The 21,624-nt window shown below is 40.4% G+C and overlaps 1 protein-coding gene across 1 annotated transcript in view; it reads right to left on the bottom strand.

The window, feature by feature from the left end:
* The window catches only part of PAPPA2 (pappalysin 2), a 272,846-nt gene that overhangs the window by 226,158 nt on the left and 25,064 nt on the right, over nt 1–21,624 (bottom strand). The window contains exon 3 of the mRNA XM_055319554.1: nt 9,017–10,088. Within this exon, the coding sequence (XP_055175529.1) occupies nt 9,017–10,088 (1,072 nt within the window). The remainder of the gene's footprint in view (nt 1–9,016; nt 10,089–21,624) is intronic.

Below are 21,624 nucleotides of genomic sequence, written 5' to 3'. Positions count from 1 at the left end.
CTAGGGTATATTAGTAACCCAAACATAATGGAATTTAGAGAAGTGGAAAAGATGGATGTTAATCAAAATTATATATATGCATAATATATGTATATATGTATATTATATATATTATACATATATATATATATATATGTTAGTGATAAATTCTAAAAAGAGAAAACAGGAAAGAAACCATGAAGAGTCAGAGGAGTGTGTGAAATTTTAGATGACATCACCAGGGATGGCTTTGCCTAGAAGGTGACTTTGAAAAAAGACTGGAGAAAATGGGAAAACCAACCATGTAGAAATATAGAGGAAGTAGATTCTAACAGAGTGAAATGCCACTGAACAGCTCATGTGGTAGGAGTCAAGCCCAGAGACAATGAGAAGGCCAGTGTGGCTGGAACAGAGTAAACAAGGGAAGCATGGTAGGAGATGAAGCCACAGAAATAACTGGTGCCAGATCAGATAGGGTACTGCAGGTTACAGTACTACAACTGGCTTTGACTCTGAATGAGCTGGGGAAGCTGCTTGAGAATTCTAGGCAGAGGAATGACTTGATCTGAGCTATACTAATAGGATTACTCTGGTTGCTATGTTAAAAACAGACTGGGAATAGGGAGGCATGAGCAAAAGGGGTGAGACCAGTTAGAAGGCTACTGTAATAATACAAGTCAGAGACCAGGGGGCCAGAGCAGAGTGGTGGCAGTAGGGGGAATGAGAAGTGATACAAAGGAGACAGCTAATTGTTATTTGAGGATGAAGGAATGGTCTCAAGAAGGAGGAAGTAACATCAACTGAGACTTGAAGGATAAGTAGCAATCGCTCAAGCATCAAGCTTTGTGATAGAGTCAGACCCCTGGCTGTAGACAGAAGTCCTGGTGAGAAGTGAGAGATGCATTAGTGTTCAAGGGATTAATGAGTCAGCAGCTTCCTCCAGGGGACAATACTAATGAAACACAGCCTCAGAAGACCCCTCCAGTGCTCATATGCTCCATCCTCTCTCCAACCTACTTCTCTGGACTAGGAGGAAGACCCACCAACAATATTTGACTTTCTTCTAGTCACTAAAATGACATCCAAACAGGGTTCCCAGAGAAAAAAGAAAAGAAAACATTTGTAAGTGTGCAGCCATCTTTGAAATTCCTAGGCTTAAATTCTAGGAAGGGATCCCTATGTAAAATCATCTGGGACAGACTGGCTTCCGACCAGGGTACCAGGGCCGGCACCCCAACTCCTAGGAAAATACCCAAGTATCTTAAACAACTGAATGTAGCTGGAGATGAGGGTCTCTCCTAAAAATTCTCTATGACGAAATATATTTAACCCAGACATACCACATGGCTCTTTCCCAAGTCTGTCTATTTGGCTAGGAAATAACCACAAAAAGGAGAAAAACAACCTCTTCCCACTTACCTGGAGAGAAAAGTTTACTGAGCCAGGTGAACAGAAAAATTATAGACTTCATTTACTCTATAAAAGGGTACCTACTGGGACTAGAGAGAAACTGGATTACAAGAAAACAAACAAGATATTTCTATGTGTACCCAAACTTTTTAAGCTTACCTGAAGTGTTTTATATCTTTCCTCCTATTCTCTTTTGCTGGGTGAAATGAGAAAATGAGTAGAAGGTGAGACTTTTCTCGTGAGAATTTACACTGCATGTACATTTTGAAGAGAAGAGATTGAGAGGTTTCCTTGTTTGATTTTAAAGTTTCTCCCCTATTTGTTTTCTCTCTACCCTCTTCTATTCTTCACGCTTATTTTCCTTGTGTGTGTATGGCTTTTTTTCTCTAGGGAACTTTGAATCCCAACTTCAAAAGGAACCTATAACAAAGCCTGGCTGATGTTTAACAGATCCACCACTGCAGGGGTCCAGCCCAACCATTCTTTTGGCTCAACAGCCAAGAGTGTGGGTGAGCAAAGCACAGCTAATCCTGAGCATCCAAGTCTGTGCAGCACTGATTTCTCCACCTGTTCTCTTTGATGGCACATGCATCCGGCCCCCTGCCCCTGGATACAAACGCTGTAGTGTACCTGCAGACACCACTCTCAGCCATGTCCCTATAGGGGACCTTCCAGTCTACCCTCCTGAAGATCCTTATAGAGTGAAGTGGGCCATGTCCTAGCACTGCCATGTACAGGAGTCCTTCTGCCCTCAAACTCCCCAATACCAAAATCAGGGAATGAGGCAGAGAGGAGACAGTGAGTCACCAACACACAGAGACCTTAGCCTACCACAGGCTTCAGAAAACAAATGTACAGCATCCCGTTATCTGCTTCACAGCATGGTCTGAAACTAGGTGACTGACTGCATCCTTAAAATGTGCTCAGCCATTTGTTTTTATTTGGTGATGTTTCTCCCCATGATAATGATATTATGAGATCTAACACATAGAATCCAAAATGGAGAGGTAAGCACACTGTTCCAAATCTGATTGGATACTAAGCTTTAATGATGATGTGAAAAGGAGAGAAATAACAAGGGATAGAAAGTAGTTTCAGTAAGAATAGCCTTTCATCTCTGAGATATAATCTTAGAGAGAAAAATAACAGAAACAAATCATGACCAAAAAGAAGCTGAAGCCTGTAATGGTCAGGGAAGCTTGAGTTTCCATTAAGGTATAGAGAATCCCTTGGTGTGGCTTCCTAGGATACACCATGGAGAGGGGTCAACATTATGATTTTATTAGGTGGACTCAACCCCCTTACTTCTCTCAGCTCTTGTAGATGCTGTTCCAGGGTGGCTGCTATGTACAAAGAGACATCTGGCCACATATCCTTCCCTACCCATGAGCCAAGTTCCTCTATCTTGATAATTCTGTTCAACAGGCTGGATAATGTATCTATAATTCATATCTCCTTCTGACCAGCCCAAGTCTGATAAATACTCTCCATTTGATAGGCCCATCTGTGTTACAGATGTTTGATGCTGGATTCCTCAGGGTCTCTGCTCCTCTCAGAGCCTTTGGGAGAGGAACTTCTTTGGGCTAGATTTCTTGCTGAAAGTGGGAAAAGGGAGAATGTTGAGTGGGATTGGAAAAATGAGATGGATTACTTACATGCCAATCATTGTACTTGCATGTTTGTAGTCTATGTGCAGACGTGTCCTCACTTCCTACCCATCCTTCACTGACCTGTAAGCTCCTGAGTGGACTCTGTCCCTGGCACATTCTGTTTGCTCAAAAATGTCTGGCATAGCATTCACTAAAGTTGAATTCCTTCAGAGTCACAGTATGATGGAATTATAAGTTTGATTCTGTGATTTAATTGAATATTGGGACACCACATACAAATAATTTAGTTCCAAGACAACCATTAACTCAACCAAGTCAGATTCTTACAGAAATCCAGAGATCTATGTCTCTATGAATCCAAACCCCTTTCAAACAACCCAAGCCATAGCACAGAAAAGCAGTCTGCATTCCATATTCTCCTTTTAGTGCCTTGGCTTGTATTTAATTTTGATAAAATAAATCCAGGAAACTCTGAATTACTAAAAACCTCCACAAAGTTGTTAGCACCTACTCTTTATATATTCTTTATATTTGTCCCTCTGCTTTGCTCACTGTTTCTGGCACATCAGGACCTTAATAAATACCTGTTTTTCAAAATATGATTCTTGCCAATAAGAGTTATGAAAAACATTCAATATTTTTAATTATAAATATTCAGCATAAGGAATATAGGCAGAGGACAGAGAGGGGGGAAAGTCTATAATTGAAATAAATATAAAGGAGTTGGGAAACAGAAAAGTTCTCCTCTCCACCATGCAGATTTCTTCCTCCAAAATAAGATATTCAGTTAATTATCCTTTTTTAGATCATGATAAGTAGAGATCCACAAGTTTATTTCCTATTGTGAACAAGTGCTAGATATTTGAGGAAATCTACCAGCATGAAAGACAGATAAAAACTAAGGAGGGGAAAGAGAAGAAATAAAAGTTGACTACAGATGGGTCAGGTATAGTGCGCAGTGGGAAAAATCAGAATATATCTTATTTTTAGCCTAAAAATTTTTTCATCCTTAAAATAAAAATAGATTAATATAGAAAGTCAAAAAATAAGTAGGTCTTAAAAATATGATTGCTAAAATTAAAAATTCAGTAGAAGATAAACTCAAAGAAATCTCGGAAGGAAGGAAGGAAGGAAGGAAAAGAGAGAGAAAGAGAAAGAAAGAAGAGATACAACATATGAGAGAGAAAAGAATAAGTTCAGGAGATCTATCCTCAGGAGCTTCAAGAGGAAAAAAATAGGACAGAGAAAACTGAACAAAGAAGTATCAAAGTAATAATTTAAGACAATTTGCCAGAGATAAGGGCATGAGCATCCAAATAAAAAAGACCACTGAGTGCTCAACAAAAGAAAAATAAAATGCCAACCTTAAAAAAAAATTATCATAAAATCTCTAAAGTAACAAGGTTAAGATTCGAAACAACTTTTAATTTTTTTACAATGGAATATTACTCAGCCATTAGAAACGACAAATACCCACCATTTGCTTCAACGTGGATAGAACTGGAGGGTATTATGCTGAGTGAAGTAAGTCAATCGGAGAAGGACAAACATTGTATGTTCTCATTCATTTGGGGAATATAAATAATAGTGAAAGGGAATATAAGGGAAGGGAGAAGAAATGTGTGGGAAATATCAGAAAGGGAGACAGAACATAAAGACTTCTAACTCTGGGAAATGAACTAGGGGTGTTGGAAGGGGAGGAGGGCGGGGGGTGAGGGTGAATGGGTGACGGGCACTGAGGGGGGCACTTGACCGGATGAGCACTGGGTGTTATTCTGTATGTTGGTAAATTGAACACCAATAAAAAATAAATTTATTATTAAAAAAATAATAAGATTTTTATTTATTTATTCATAAGAGACAGAGAGAGAGATAGAGAGGCAGAGACACAGGCAGAAGGAGAAGCAGGCTCCATGCAGGAAGCCCGACGTGGGATTCCATCCTAGCACCCCGGGATCACAACCTGAGCCAAAGGCAGATGCTCATCAGCTGAGCCACCCAGGCGTCCCTCTAAACAACCTTTAAATGGAAACAAAACTTTCACCTCCAAAAAGACACACAACTGGGGGCTCCTGGATGGCTCAGTGGTTGAGCATCTGCCTTTGGCTCAGGTCATGATCCCAGGGTTCTGGGATAGAGTCCCACACTGGGCTCCCTGCAGGGAGCCTACTTCTCCCTCTGCCTATGTCTCTGCCTCTCTCTGTGTGTCTCTCATTCATAAATCATAAACAAACTTCAAAAAATCAGATACACAATTATCAAAAGAGAAGCTAGGGGATCCCTGGGTGGCTCAGCGGTTCAGGGTCTGCCTTTGGCCCAGGGCATGATCCTGGCTGGAGTCCCGGGATCGAGTCCCACATCAGGCTCCCTGCATGGAGCCTGCTTCTCCCTCTGCCTGTGTCTCTGCCTCTCTCTCCCTCTGTGTCTCTCATGAATAAATAAATAAAATCTTAAAAGAGAGAGAGAGAGAGAGAGAAGCTAGAGGCAACTAATAAAAATCTAAGAGACAATGTTTTCCCACCCAAAATTTTACACCCCAACAAATTATCAACTTTGTGTAAAGGCAAAACAAAAACATTTCAAGAAATGTTTTTCAGAAAAAGTTACCTACCACATTCTTATAAAGTTACTTAAGGATATCTTCCAGTAAAATAAGATTGTAAATTAAATGTCCAGTAAGGTAAGGCAATAAAAACAAAACAAAACAAAACAAAACAAAAAAACAGAGAATCATGCAGTTTGGGACACAGTAGCTCCAATCCAAAAAGCAGTAAGAATTTCTGGGAGGACAACTGTGCAGCAGACCTAGGTAACTGATCAAAATTGGAAGAGGAGAGGTGCCTGGGTGGCTTAGTCAGTTAAGTGTTGACTCTTGATTTCAGCTGAGGTCATCATCTCAGGGTTGTGAGATCAAGCTCCACATCAGGCTCCTGCTAAGCATGGAGCTTGCTTAAGATTCTCTCCCTCTCCCCCTGCCTCTGCCAACCCCCCCCCCACACACACACACACATGCATGAGCATGGTCATTCTTTCTGGGGGAAAAAAACAAGAGGTTGGAAGAGGAGAGAAAAATAGAATGGAGTAGAAGGAAGCTCTCCAGAGAATGAAAAAAAAAAAGAAAGAGAGAGACATTCCACAAATTAGCTGATAAGATAAAAACAACTGAGGATATTAAAAATAATGGAAGGATAAGGAAAGGAGGGAGGGGGAAAAAATAGAGACTCAAAGAGTAGGGTAAGGGATGGGAGGAAGCTACACCAGAAAGGAAATACAATAATAGAATTATAATTTGTTCTGCAGGAAAAAAAAAAAACATAGGCATGATGTAAATATATATAGCTGATTTAACTAAAATAAATTAACTAAAATAGTCAAATAACTATATTGGAAAGATGGAGCTTGAGAAGAGGGAGACAACATAAAAGTTAAATTCTCTTTATCACAAGAGCAAGACAATGCATAGTGTTTAAAATCAATTAATTAAGTAATATAATGTTTGAAGATATGGCAATAATTGCCAAAAGAGACAGGTAAAATAATCAAATATGGGAGGCAAGGCAAGAGGGTGGACAAGGATAGGAAAAGTTAGACTGGGGACTACCATTCTTCCTGATTTCTTTTGGCCCAGTTTGATATTTGTAACCATGAGCATTTATGACTTTGATGTAAACATTTTTAATTATTAAAAAAAACATAAATAGTTCACTTTTATTCTACAAAGTGAACGTTGCATGTTGGGGTAATGAAGTTTGAAACACATCTGAATCCAGTGGTAGAAAGGAGTGAGTTGCCATGGCAATTCTGCAGCAGTAAAAGGAATAAATTATAAACACCTAGTTAAGGGTAGAAGCTGTAGGTATTTAGAGACATAAAGGGCCACTCTAAGAAGAATGACACCTAGGTACCTGGAGTGATCGCTCTCTCCATCATGGCAGTGAGTTGTTATAATCACTGAGGAGAAAAATAAGAACCATTGGGATCTCCCTGTCTCCCCAGAGAGTTGGCAACCACTGCTGTTAGTGAGGTTTAGCTTCTGCTTAAGGTTATCAAAATCTAAAAACCAAACCCAAACAGAATCTTCCTTGTGTGAATATTTCTGGGAATGTGATCAATTCCCCTTATTACTATTATATAAACAAAGGCTTCCCATCTGTCGGATCTAATAATGACAATGATAACTAATGTTAGTTTAGGACAATTTTTTTACATTGAGAACTTCAGTCCCCAAGCACTTTTCTAGCCCTTATTTCATCTGATTCACACACACACACACACACACACACACACACACGCACACGCACACACAAACCCCAGATATGAGTAATGCAAAGTATTACTGCAATGACTCTCTTCTGACAGAAAGGACATCTGAATTTTAGAAAGTGACTTGCCCAGTTTATCTAGCTAGTTAAGTAGCCAGGACTCCAAAATTCAACTGTGTCCTGAATCCAAATTTTACACTTAGTCTTTGACATCATATGCCTGAACTACAAGCCGACCTATTAATTAGTGTTAAATGACTGCCCACACACAGGGATACCATGAATTACTATACAAATTGTGGCCAAGAAACACAAAGGCACCCATCCAGGTATTGGGTGGGAGCTGAGATCCAGACTTCCCACCTCCCGCCAACACTACACCCTACCTCAGATGTGATCCTTTTTATAATTCATACAAAGGTACCAGTTATGTGATGAAGAAGCTTTGCCCACACACACAAAATAACAAGTTTACCACCCACCTCTCTCCTTTCTTACCTCCCTCTAACACTCCCAACCCCTGCATGGACCATAATGAAAATTCTCTTACTGGCTTCTCTCTCATGACAGAAGACACATCAGATCCATTAATTCATTAAAATAAACATGAGATAAATAACTATATGTCGGGGCTGTTCAAGCCACTAGGTATGTAATGGTTAACAAGGGCCCTGATCTTATGGAATGATATTTCAGGCAGGAGAAAGACAAATTAATGTACAAGAAAAACATTAGAAAGGATGAGTGTTAAACAGAAAATTTAAGCTAGTTGACAAAATAGTGATTGAGTAGCTTACTTAAATTAGGGGAAATCAGGAAAGGCCTCTTCAGGAGGTGACATTTCAGTCAATATGGAAATGACAAGAGAAAGCCCATCAAGAGAAGATCAAGGCAATGAGTTTTCCAAGAAAATGAAACAGTTATTACAGAGCCCTAGGGCAAGAACAAGCCTGATCTGCTTCATTGGAACAGGAGAAAGGCAGCATGGCTCTGCAGTGAGGGTGTGAGAGTGGTTGCAGGAAGAAACTGAGGCAGTAGGCAGGGATCAGCTTGCAGCACAGTGGGTGAGCCAGGTGGGGGACGTGGATTCTATTCTAAGTGGGGAGAGAGAAAGTGAGAAAGGGAGGAACAGGTTCCGATTTACCTTTAACAAAGGATCTTTCTGGATGCTGTGCACAGAATGGAATCTAACGGGGTGAAAAGGAAGACTGTGGTTGCCTTAAGGAGACATCGAATTAGTTGTAGAAGCTCTTGTGTTCCTGAAGCCACTGAACTGCCCAAACTGCACCAGAGGCTACACACACATGAGGCCTCTTCATGGATTTGCGTTACTTTGTGGGGAACCTGTGACTATGGGAAGAACACTCATGTATAATTGGTGCTGATTGGTTTCTGCTCATGTTTAGCTCATCTGCTCTCTGAAGCCCCTGGCTTCCTCTGACAGACTAAGCTGTTTGACTTTCCTGTGCCTCAAACACCTGGCATACACATCTTCAGGTGAACTTCACACCACATACACGTTGTCTGCTCCACAGAAAACACATTGTGTGAGGGCTGTCCCTTGTCTTCACCATCCCTGTGTCCCTAATTACCTAACACCTAGTACTTCACAAAAGCTCAATAACGTCTGGTGGGATGCATGAACATTTTATTTGTGGGCTGTGTGAACCCTCTTTTCTCTCCAGAAACAAAAAACATAAAATGATGCAAGAAATGCATCCTACAAGCAGGACACCCCAAGCCCCAGCCCCTTACCTCTTGGGTGAGTCAGGGTCGAAGCAGGTCTTGTGCACATCGGCCACCTCGGGGTCGCAGCAGTCCCCATCGTCAAAGTCGTTCAGCATGTTGTTGCACTCCACGTGGCAGAGCCCGTCCCTGCGGTTCCAGGAGTAGCACCGGCCATGCAGGCGGCAGTCGCCCCCATCATAGCCCGTGAGTGGGTGCTCACACTCAGGGTCACAGTGGTCATTACCAATCTTGCTGGGCTCACAGTTCACAAGCACAACCCGGTGGCGCAGGGTGGAGTTGTGGACATGGTGGACGCTCAGCTGCCAACTGATATTGTAGCGGCTAAAAGCATGGTTCAGTGCCTTGTGCTGCCGGCCAATCTGCTCCTCACTCACGGTGGGGTTCAGGCCCTCATCATCACAGATGTTCACCACTTGGTAGCGGATCACCTTCTCTCCCTGGAGGGGCTGATGTCCATTGTAGTGGGAGATCAGCTCCACATTGTCACAAGCTGTCCGCCCACAGAGTGGGGGCTGCAAAGGTGACAGAATTTCAGGCTGGGGCTCAAAGCCCTGCAGAACCTCTCGCCGTGGGTACTCCCCATCTCTAAAGGGGGTCCACTGTGCTTCCAAGGGCTCAAAGTTTGCTGTCAGGATCAGGGTGGTCAATTCTCCCACTCCAGTTGGATGCTGAGGACTGTGTTGGAGGTGGCTTTGTGGAAGGGCAGTCGACCACAAGGCCAGTGTGCCCAGGTGCCCACGAAAATAGTGGCCATTCTCAGAGCTATCCCCCCCCAGAAGCAAAGAGCGGCAAGACGCCATGAAGGGGCTGTTCAGGGGACCAGACTGCTCTAGACTACTGGCCACCCGAGTGCCATCCACATACAGAGCCATACGCTGTCCATCATAAGTGGCTGCCACATGTGTCCATGTGCCTGGTTGGTATCGGCTGTGGCCACTCACAATGGTGGCTTTCTTCACACGGTCGGTTCGAAGGGAGAAGAAGAAGCGAGCGTCTCGCCTTCCCATGTCCTTCCCTGAGCGGATCCCTAGGGCCCAGCCCTTGTCACTGACAGTGTGGGAGCAGTTATCAAACACACCTGGGAAAGAAGGAAGAATCGAGGAAAGAAATACCAGATACAAAGGGGATGGAGAAAGGGAGAAGAAAACCCATATAAATTGCAGGAATATAGGTTTTTAACGGGAAAAAATAAGTGGTACAGATTCCCCACCTGAACTGCCTGTCCAGTACCCCATATAGGGCCATTCTGGCAACATCTATCCCCAAAAGGAATCTGATTTGAGATTCCATCCAATTTAACTCACTCTGGTATTTTTCAATAACCAAAATGGAAGCTAAAAAGGGGATGTCTAGTTCGAGTGACAACCATCCTCTAGAGTTTGTCACAAAAGTTCCACGTCTTCTCCCCGCCTTCATCAGAAGCAATGGCGGAAATCACAGTTTTTAGAAAAGACAGTCATCTCCTAGTCCCTCAAATAGTCCCTTTTCCTCATTTGAATATTGAAATGATGATTCTTATGGGGGACAACAAGGAGTTGGTGAAACAGGAAGTCCCTCAGAGCAGACAGTAATGGACATCTTTCCCAGCCCACTATTCCCTCCACTGCAAGGATACCCATCCACAGCCAGAGTAAGCAAAATGGCAGCACCTCATGGTCCTAGATGAAAAAAATAGTCAAGTCAGTTGGAAAAATAGTTGTTCTATAATCAATGATGCCCACCACAGTACAAAAGTGAAACTACCAGAGAAGCGAAACTGAAGCTCCTCACCACATGCTATCTTACCCCTTTACTCAGTGGGCAGAGTGGGCACTATTAAGTCCAACTGAATAAACAAAGGGGATCTACTTACAGATAACTAGATCATTAATATGTTTCCAGCAGGAAAAAGGAGTCAGATATAACACAACCACATATTAAACAGGAATCATAAAGGAGATCTGGAGGCCTCGAATGTTCCCAGAAACCCATCTGCAGTTACAAACCCACCAACTCTCTGGCACCTCTTCTGATAGTATATAAATAGAGTCTCGGGAGCAGATTTTACCTGTAAATTACATAGAGGCATTACATTCACAGAGGAAATGTGTAATAAGCACTGCTTTAAATAATGAATGAATGAGGGAGATGTCTGCTACCCTTTGAATCACATATCTGAGGCTAACATCAAAGTTGTTCTCTCCCCAGCCTGTTATATAAGAATCGTATTTATGCCCCTGAGCTCCTAGACAATCCACCCGAACAGTAGTTTTCTATGGAGAGTCAGGACTCAAAAGTCATGAGGCCTCCTGCTGTGATTGCAGTCAAGTGTTTTAAAAGTCATTATTTTCTCATAAATGACAGAATATTTTCTCTTCAGTCTCTAGCATAAATTAGTGACTTATGATTTTAAAAAAAAAATTTTTAAAAAGCAACTCTAACAATTAGACTTTGAAGTACTGGTGAGGACTAGGTATAATGCAATGGTGATGTTTCCATTTTGTTCATTTAGGTGGGGGGTACGTTTTTACACTGAGGTCTGTCTCATAAGGGAGCATAAAAACTCCTGCTTTAACAAATTCTTGTATAGGGTAAGCTTTCAAAATGGCAGATAAATCTAGAGAGATGAACAGTAAAGTTCCCTGAGTCAGAGTTTCAATTTGGTTAACTTATTGTGATAAGTACATCTAGCCTTAATTCTATCCATCTGCTGACCTATGAAGAAATGTACTACAGCATTTAATATCAGGACCATGAAGTTATTAAGCTCTCAGCTAGTAAATATCTGCTAGTTTTTAAGACTCATGATGGCATTACCTCCTGATTAACCTATCATAAGTTGAAAATACATTGAATGAATATACCTACCTTACTGAACATCACAGCTTAGCTTAGCCTACCATATATGTCTCAGAACACTTACGGTAGCCTACAGTTGAGCAAAATCACCTAACAAAAAGACTATTTTATCATAATGTGTTGAATGTCTCATGTAACTCATCAAATACTGTCCTGAAAGTAAAACACAGAATGGTTATATGGGTATAGAATGGTTGAAAGGGTATCAATTGTCTACCCTTTGATCATATGGCTCACTGGAGCTGCATCACAGCTGCCCAGCATCATGAGAGCATACTGGACCATATACTGCTAGCCCAAAAAAAGATCCAAATTCAGAATTCAAAGTACAATTTCTACTGAATGTGAATCACTTTCACACCATAATAAAGTCAAGTAATCAGAAATTGAACCAGTTTAAGTCAGAGTCTGTCTATATGTGAGTTGAGGCATAAATGTTTACACTTCACATCTAAAATACCAGATAATTAACTTGTTACCTACTAGGCATCTAGTTGCAATTTTGAACACTTTTACTTACTGTTCTTAGAACTTCCCATTAATATCAATAAAATAATTGTTTCTACTTATTTATCTCACAGGAAGCTATAAAATTATTGATAGTGTGTCTAAAAAGATATTTCTAACTTCTTGAGACAATGCATAGAGATGTAATTTTATCATACTAGTCTAGTTCTGATTAAACTAAGTTTTAGTAATTACATTAGAAAGAATTTGTTAGTCATATAGTCATTTTAGTTGGGAGTTGTAACAAGTATGATAGAAATATTACTTTTTAAATGATTACCAAAGTAATTATTCTTTGCTCTCTAATTTAATAAGATGTCCAAGTAGCATATGAGAAATTTCATGAAGTACTTAGGTAACTGCATTTTATTTGCTGTATTACCATTGTTCATCTATAGAAAGAGAATAGTTTTTGAAGTACTGCCCTGTGCTCATTCCATGCCAAGAGAATAAATAAATAAAAACATATTTAAAAAAGAATTCTCTAACCCAATTATTGTACACTGAATATTTGTATCTCCCTAGAATTCATATGTTGAAACATATTTCCTATTGTGATGATATTTGGAGATGGAGCCTGTAGGAGGCAATTGGTCATGAGGATGGAGCCCCATGATGAGATTAGTGTCCTTTTAAGAAGAGGAAGAGAGGGGCACCTGTGTGGCTCAGTAGGTGAGCATCTGCCTTTGGCTCAGGTTGTGATCCCGGGGTGCTAGATGGAGTCCCACATCAAGCTCCCTGCAGGGAGCCTGCTTCTCCCTCTGCCTATGTCTCTGCCTCTCTCTGTCTCTCATGAATAAATAAATAAAATCTAAAAAAAAAAAGAAAGAAAAGAAAAAAAGAAGGAAAAGAAGAAGAGGAAGAGAGCTAATCCTTCTTGCTCTCTGCCAATGTAATGATACAAGAAGAGGGTCATCTCCAAACCAGGAAGAGGATTCTCACCATCTTGGTCTTAGACCTCCCAACCTCCAGAACTGTGAGAAAAAAACTGCTTTTGTTTAAGCCACCTAGTCATGGTATATTTGTTACAGCAGCCCAAACTAAGACACCAATGTTATCATCTAGCTGTGGATCAGAATTGCATGTGAAAATTTCACCAATACAGGTTCTTGTGAAACCATGTTGAGAGCTGCTGATACACCATATTTACAAAAGAAATCACTCTTTTCACTACTGCTCAGTGGGTGGAAATGCAGTTAACAGAATTTGGGAGTCATAGTATTTTCCAATCAGTGAAGAAGAATTAGAAAGACTGTGATCAGTGGTAAGTTAAATCAGACATGAAAGTGGGAAGCTCATCTGAAATTGCTTCACACCATTTGTTTAAAAATCACATCTGATCAGGCATTCTAGTACAACCTACGTAACCATAATATATACTTGTTCATTAATTCACCCAACTAATGAAATGAGATGTAGTTAAAAGATATATGGGCCTGAATAGTACACAGACATGATGCTGTTAGAGAATGTGGCTGATTGTCTAAGAACTGATAATTAATTGGGGCTTTTTATTATCTGTAATAAAACTAATATTTAAGACAACTAAAATGAAAATAAATATCCTCCATCCCCACTGAAAGATCTATCATTCCGAAAGTGGAAACTGAGGCAATGAAGCATGGTATGGCTCATGTCTCCTTGATAATCACTGCCATCAGCCCCAACATCTTTCATGAAATCTTGAGTACAACCTTAAGAGGATTTTCAAAATTTCAAAAGACAGAATAAGTAAATATTTCTATACTCCTGCATCTTTTATAGTCTCTACTAGTAATCATCCCTTCCTCCATTCTGGTGGATGTGGATAGAAAATTATTATTCTCTGGTGCCTGGGTGGCTCAGTTGATTAAGCATCTGCCTTTGGCTCAGGTCATAATCCCAGGGTGCTGGGATCGAGCCCCATGTTGGCCTCAAGTGGGGAGCTTGTTTCTCCCTCTCTCGCTCCCTCTGTTTGTGATAATTCTCTCTCTCTCTCTCTCTCTCTCTCTCTCTCTCTCAAATAAATAAATCTTAAAAAAAAAGAAAACTATGATTCTCTTCTCTCTTGAGACTGAATAAACCAATACAGTGTTGCTAAAATTGCAGCCTCTCTGAAACATAGATGTAGTTCCAATATTCAGCCTTCAGCCCAAGCTGGTAGGAAGAGGATTGTGCTTGGTCATTTGAAGGGCTGTCACCCTACTAAACCACAAAAGGTTCACATTTCATCTCACTGTCTTGCTCCTTTTGGAAAATGAAATTTCACTTGGAATTAGTCATTTTGATTCATCAAACATTTACTGAACATACCATTCATGCCAGACACTGAAATTCATTTCAGCTTTGGAAGAAAAAGCAGTCTTTGCCCTTGAGGAGTTATACTCTCATGAGTGAGTGGAAACATGAAGAGATAATTTCAATACATCAGAATTTAAGATCAAGGAATACATAGGTAAGTGAAAACAGAGCCACATCTCAACCCATATAATTTGGAGAGAATTTCCTAAGGGGATAAGACTCAAACACAGGCTTAAAAAGTGAGTAAGAGTTGGCCAGGCAAAAGAATTATGGATCACTCCATGTAGTGGGGACAGCAAGATGGCAGGCATCATGGGTGGAAACAGGTCAAAGTAGGTCTTGCATAACACAGTAAGGGGCTTGGACCAAATAAGGAATAGCTGGAGGTTCTCCTACTGTTGCCAAATGCCTCTGATATCCCGAGAGCACACAGAGGAACTGCAGCATGAAACATCCCATGGCTGGCCTTGCCCTGCACACTTGATCTAACTGTAATTAAGGAACTTTCCAAAGCTTGGAGACAACTGTGGCACGAGAAATACACAGACACTACAAGAGTTCCGTGTAGTTAGTCCACCCATGTACTTACTCAGTAGATATTTATGAAGCAGTACTAGCTGCCAATCTTAGTATTTGTGCTGGGTATTTCTAGTGATCAAATGGTTATTTGACATCATGGAGAGTTCGGTACAGTGCAGAAAATAAGCCTTAAATAAGTAGCTACAATCAGATATGCTGACAGCGAGAAGTATAAATAGCTATGTGAGCAGCAAAAGAACCTCTTTATTAAACATGGAGATAATATAGCAGAAATTCTCCCTAAAGTTACTAACTGCCAGCTTTCTAGCACTGATCTATCTTGTTAATATTTTGACTCTATCCAAATCTGCCCATGAAATAAGGGCTACCTTGATCACCAGTAAAATTGTCTGAAAAGGTTGGGGAGACCCAAAGCCAAGGAACTCCGAGATGTAAGTTCAAACATTTCCAGATCAAAGGTCCTGACAGTTCACCCAGAAATATTTACTGTAAAATTCCTTATATCAAAAACCCAATTCAGCTGAATCTTTTAGATGGGGATGTGGTGTTCATTTTGTGAATATTTTCCCCTCAATTCTTATCATGGAAAGATATCTCCCATTTATATGAATCTTGGGATTCTCAAAGCAATCTTGTATAACTATCATTTAAAGGATAAAACCATCCTGTAGAGCTAGGCAGGATGATTATCACCAGTCTCACTGTATGGATGAAGACACTGAGACTCTGAAAGGTTGGGTGTCAGGCTGGTTGCAGACAGTACACTTGAGTTGAAGTGTCATGAGTCAGAGCCCAGGATAAATTTCCGTGCTGGGGAAACCACAGAGCATGGGGGTTCCAAGTATGAGCCAGTAGAAGTTTCAGTCTCCAGCCTGCTACTTAATATGACATGTGACCTCAGAAAAATTACATCACCTTACTGAGCCTCATTTTACTTATTTGCAAATTGTACCTGTAAAACAAAATCTGTCCCTCACTGGTCCTCTCTTCAGCATCTGTCAACCACAACCTGAGATCACAGACCTACCTCCTGAGGTTGTTGAGAGAATTAAATACTAGAACAACTCAGTGCAGTGCCTAACTCATACAAAGTGATAAACAAACATTAGCTATATTGAGGAGGAGTTTGATGATGAGACATTAAAAAGAAGAATAAATCAGATACAAAACCAATGTTATACTGGTAAATATTTAACAACTGGTCCTCTGAAGAAAAGAAAAGAAGAAAAAAATACAAGCCCTGATTTGTAGCATGTGCCAATTTTTGTAGTATAAATATTCCCACAATGGCCAATTTTAAGTTACCAATATAATGACACTGAGCATGGAGTTGGGAAGAAATGTATACAGTTGGTTCTGATGAGCCTGTCTGAGCCAATTCCATCACGATAAAGACTGAAAAAGAAAACAGACGCAAGCTGCCAAGTGTCTCCTTCTCCCTCTATTAGTGGATGTGTGTGCTTTGCTGGTGAGCTGATTTTGTATCAATTAAAAGAAGTAAATGTCATGTCAGGCTTATCATAAAGCTACAATAATCAAGACAGTGTGGTATTGGTGAAAGTGTAGACAATGCAACAGGACAGAGAGCCCAGAAATAGACCTGCATAAATAGAGCCAACTGATCTTTGACCAGGAGCAAAAGCAATACAATAGAGCAAAGACAGCCTCTTCAACAGATGGTGCTGGGTCAATGACCTCCACACACAAGACAATAAAGCTAGGCATAGGCCTTACACTACTCACCAAAATTAACTCAGAATGGATTACAGACCTAAATGCAAGATGTAAAACTACAAAAATCCTAGATGATAAGACTGGAGAAAATCTAGATGACTTTGGGTTTGGTTATGACTTTTTTTAGCTACGACACCAAGAGATGATCCATGAAAGATGTAATTTATGAGTTAGACTCATTAAAAATAAAAACCAGTGCTCTTATTTGGGGAATATGAATAATAGTGAAGGGGAATATAAGGGAAGGGAGAAGAAATGTGTGGGAGATATCAGAAAGGGACACAGAACATAAAGACTTCTAACTCTGGGAAATGAACTAGGGGTGGTGGAAGGGGAGGAGGGCGGGGGGTGGGGGTGAATGGGTGACGGGCACGGAGGGGGACACTTGACGGGATGAGCACTGGGTGTTATTCTGTATGTTGGTAAATTGAACACCAATAAAAATTAATTTATAAAAAAAAAATAAATAAAATAAAATACAATAGCCTCTTAAAAAAAAAAAAAAAAAAAAAAAAAAAAAAACCAGTGCTCTGTTAAAACAGTATCAAGGCTAGAAAAAAGCCACAGACTGGGAACGAATATTTGCAAAAGACACATCTGGAAAAGGATTATCATCTGGAATACCCAAAGAACTCTTAAAGCTTAACAGTAAGAAAAGAAACAACCAATTTAAAAATGGGCCAAAGACCGTAAGAGATAACTCACCAAAGATATACAAATGGTAAATAGGCATATGAAAAGATACTCCACATCATATGTCATCTGGGAAATGCAAATTAAAATGGGATACCTCTACACATGTATTAGAATGGCCAAAATTCCAAATACTAACACTAAATGTTAGTGAAGATATGGAACAAACTCTTAAATATAGCTGGTGAGAATGCAAAATGGGACAGCCACTTTGGAGGACAGTTTGGTGGTTTCTTGAAAAATTAAACATACTCTTACCATATTACCAAGCAATCACACTCCTGGATATTTACCCAAAAGGGATGAAAACTCTGTTTACACAAGAACCTGCACACAAATGATTTTTTGGGTTTTGGAGGGTTTTTTTTTAAGACTTTATTTATTCATGAGAGACCCAGAGAGAGAGGCAGAGACATAGGCAGAAGGAGAAGCAGGCTCTGCCACCACCACCCCCTCCCCCTGGGAAGCCTGATGTGGGATTTGATCCCAGGATCCAGGGATCAGGACCTGAGCCAAAGGCAGATGCTCAACCACTGAGCTAACCAGGCATCCTGCACACAGATGTTTGTAGCAACTTTATTCATAATTGTCAAATTTTGAAAGCAACCAAGATGTCCTTGAGTAGGTGAGCATATAAATTAACTGTAGTATATTTAGACAATGGGATGTTATCCGGCACTAAAAAGAAATGAGCTACCTAGCCATGAAAAATCATGGAGGAAACATAAATGCATACTACTAAGTCAAAGAAGCCAATTTAAAAAGTCGACATACAGTATGGTTACAACGATACGGCATTCTAGAAAAGCAAAGCTATGAAGAAAATAAAAAGATCAGTGATTGCCAGGAGTGAGGAGAAAAAGATGAACAGGTGAGCACAGATCATTTTCAGGGCAGTGAAAATAATCTGTATGATATTATAATGATGGATACATGTCATTTTACTTTGGTCCAAACCCACAGAATGTACAACACCAAGAGTGACCCTTGAGGAAACTATGGGCTTTGGTAATTATCACGTGTCAGTGTAGGTTCACTCTTGGTAAAAAATAAATGTACCATTCTGATGAGTGACACTGATCATGGCAAAGGCTATGCATGTGCAGGGGCAGGAGATATATGGGAAATCACTGTACCTTCCTCTAAATTTTATTATAAATCTAAAACTTATCTTTAAAATAATTAAGCCTTTAAAAAAAGAGTAAAGGGTACATGTTGCCTCCACTTTGGATTTGAGCCTTAAAATGGCTACCCATTTTAAGCACCCAATGACCAACTATGCCAATTAAATAAAATTCGTTCATCCTAGACTTGCTGTTCAGCCATCAACCACAAAATGGGATCACAGAGCAACCTGCAAAGCTCATCCACACATTCTCAAGAGGAACACCCATCCTGCTTTCTGTCCTGCTTTCTTTTTTTTTTAAAGATTATTTATTTATTGATTCATGAGAGACAGAGAGAGAGGCAGAGACACAGGTAGAAGGAGAAGCAGGCTCCCTGTGGGGAGCCCCATGTAGGACTCGATCCCAGGACCCGGAGATCAAGACCTGAGCCAAAGGCAGACGCTTAACCACTGAGCCATCAGGCATCTCCCGTCCTGCTTTCTTGACTCCATCAAGTAGGAGCAAGGTGGACTTTGATTTAAAAGAAAACTTACCAAGTCCCCATTTAAGAGACTTCTCGGTCTAACAAAGTAGAAGCTGACAAAACCAGGGCAATCTAAGCCAACACACTATATGCGGTGAAACCCTGAGCTTGTGCAAAATTGGGATTTTTCAACTTTGGATGTATATGTGATAAAAGCAAATGTGTTATAACTATTGTTTACTCATCAAAGTCACATTCTTGAGAGGAACAGAGGAGCCAAATCATCAATATGATTTATGAAATCACTCAACACTAAACTGAACTATGATACCCTATGGGTTGAAAAAATGAGATTGAATGATGTAACTTGAAAAATGGTGGTGGTACTGAAGCCAAACATTTGGACCATGTCGTCTTAAAATTTTAAGAATCACTCGTCCAGCTCTTGCTTGGAACTGGGCTTCCATTATGTATCAATGCTAACTAAATGTAAAATTGTTCAAACACCTTGCCTTGTGTTTAATCTAAGTTTTGAGAAAAAGAGAAGTAAATTGAAGGAGTAGATCCTATTCATTGTGTTCCTGCTCCCAACTCCAAAACTCATTTTACAGACCCTGAGTATCTTAACAGAGCCATATACTCATATGGATCTTCAAGAAAAATCATTTGCTTCCAGTTCTCTATTATTATTCATTGCATTTGGAACTAACAGAGTCAATTACCATCAAGAAGAAAAGCCTTCTTCAAACTGAGATTCTAACAGTAGTAAACATCATGGCTAAAGAGCTACAGACAACTATTTAATAAGTACATTTGTAAATGAGGCCTCTGTAGAGGAATAACCCTGTTTTTTTCCACTTCTTGGGTTTTTTTCTTTGCACTCAGAAAACTGCTCATCACATTTGTAAATGAGGCCTCTGTAGAGGAATAACCCTGCTTTTTTCCACTTCTTGGGTTTTTTTCTTTGCACTCAGAAAACTGCTCGTCACAAAAAGAAACAAAGGGATCTAAACGACCTTTTATTAAATGTCTACTATGCTCCAGACACTGGATATGTGCCACCCCCAACAACCCCATCACAAATGTACGTGATTTTGTTATCCTCATTTACAGACCAAAAACTGAGGATCATAGAAGTTAAGCAATTCATCCATAGTCTTACATCTAGTAAGGGCCAGACACAGGGATCAAATCCAGGTCTGTTTCACCAAAAAGCTATTACTTTTTCTACTACACTAAAATATTTCAAATACTAAAAAGGAAGTGTTTAGTTATTGTTTTGAAACAAGAAGAGCAATACAGGATGGTGAGTGTAGCATTAACAAATATGTGGGCCACTCCTAGAAGATGACTGGGATCTGACTCTTTGAAACCTGTGGAAGCTAACATCCACCCCCCAGAAATAGTTTGGAGAGCAGAACAGACTGCCTGGCTGGTTAATATGTCCATCTTGCCCAACTGATAGGCTGACTTGCTGAACATTTGGTAAAATTTCTAGGTGGTCCTGCAGGGTTTTCTGTGACATGTACAACTCAGTAATTAATTCTGTGGGACCCTGAGGCACAGGGAGAGCTTCTCATCCCAAAGCCAGGACCACAACTGAAGGCTGAAGGGAAGCCAATGTCAAGAACACTCAACTGAAAACTCCCTTCCAGGCCAGTGGCTTCCACCTCTACTTTCTTTTCTTGGTTTCCTCCCTAAGTATGTAACTGGTGGAGGGTACCCTGTATTAGAAAAAATGTAATAAAACAGAGGAGTGGGTGGTCCAGGTCAGAGCTGCCCCTACCGCTCAACCAATCCAGTCAAACTGCTCTGCCCACTCTCTGTGGGGGAAGGATTCACCAGAAATCTTCCCTCTCCCCTGCTAGGATCTTCTTTCAGGTTTTTTTTTTGTTTGTTTGTTTTTTGTTTTTTGACAGAATGAAGTCCCTGACCACAAGCCCAGACAGAGGGAGTGATGCTTCAACAGTGCTCCTGGCGTCATAATTATGAGGAAAGTGTCATCCACACCAGGAGTAATAAGTCAATATAGAGTGAGAAAAAAGAAAAAAAAAAAAGAATCTTCTGAGAACTGTCAAGAATCAACCTGTCCTTGGCATCCTTATTTTATGGTAATGACAAAGGAGGAAAGGGGCATCTCATACCCTTTTCCTCAAAACAGAGGAGTGCCTGTGTTTCAGGAACATTGTGTGAATTTATTTCAGAGTGTTGAAATAAATGGAAAAAAAAAAAAAAGTCCCTGTCTGAGAGGCCATGTAGGCCCAATGCCGGGAATGCAGAGAGATTCATTCTCTTACACCTCCCCAATTAAATCCTGCTCTCCAGTCAACACACCACCCTTTATCATCAATATCCTAGCCCCATTGATAATGTCCTACTGTTCCCCTTGTCTGAAACACCTTCCACGTGTGGGCATGTCCTGAAGTCAGCCC

The sequence above is a fragment of the Nyctereutes procyonoides genome, unplaced genomic scaffold (assembly GCF_905146905.1).
Source record: "Nyctereutes procyonoides isolate TBG_1078 unplaced genomic scaffold, NYPRO_anot_genome, whole genome shotgun sequence".
Classification (NCBI taxonomy): domain Eukaryota; kingdom Metazoa; phylum Chordata; class Mammalia; order Carnivora; family Canidae; genus Nyctereutes; species Nyctereutes procyonoides.
This window is presented reverse-complemented; position numbering and strand designations above follow the sequence as displayed.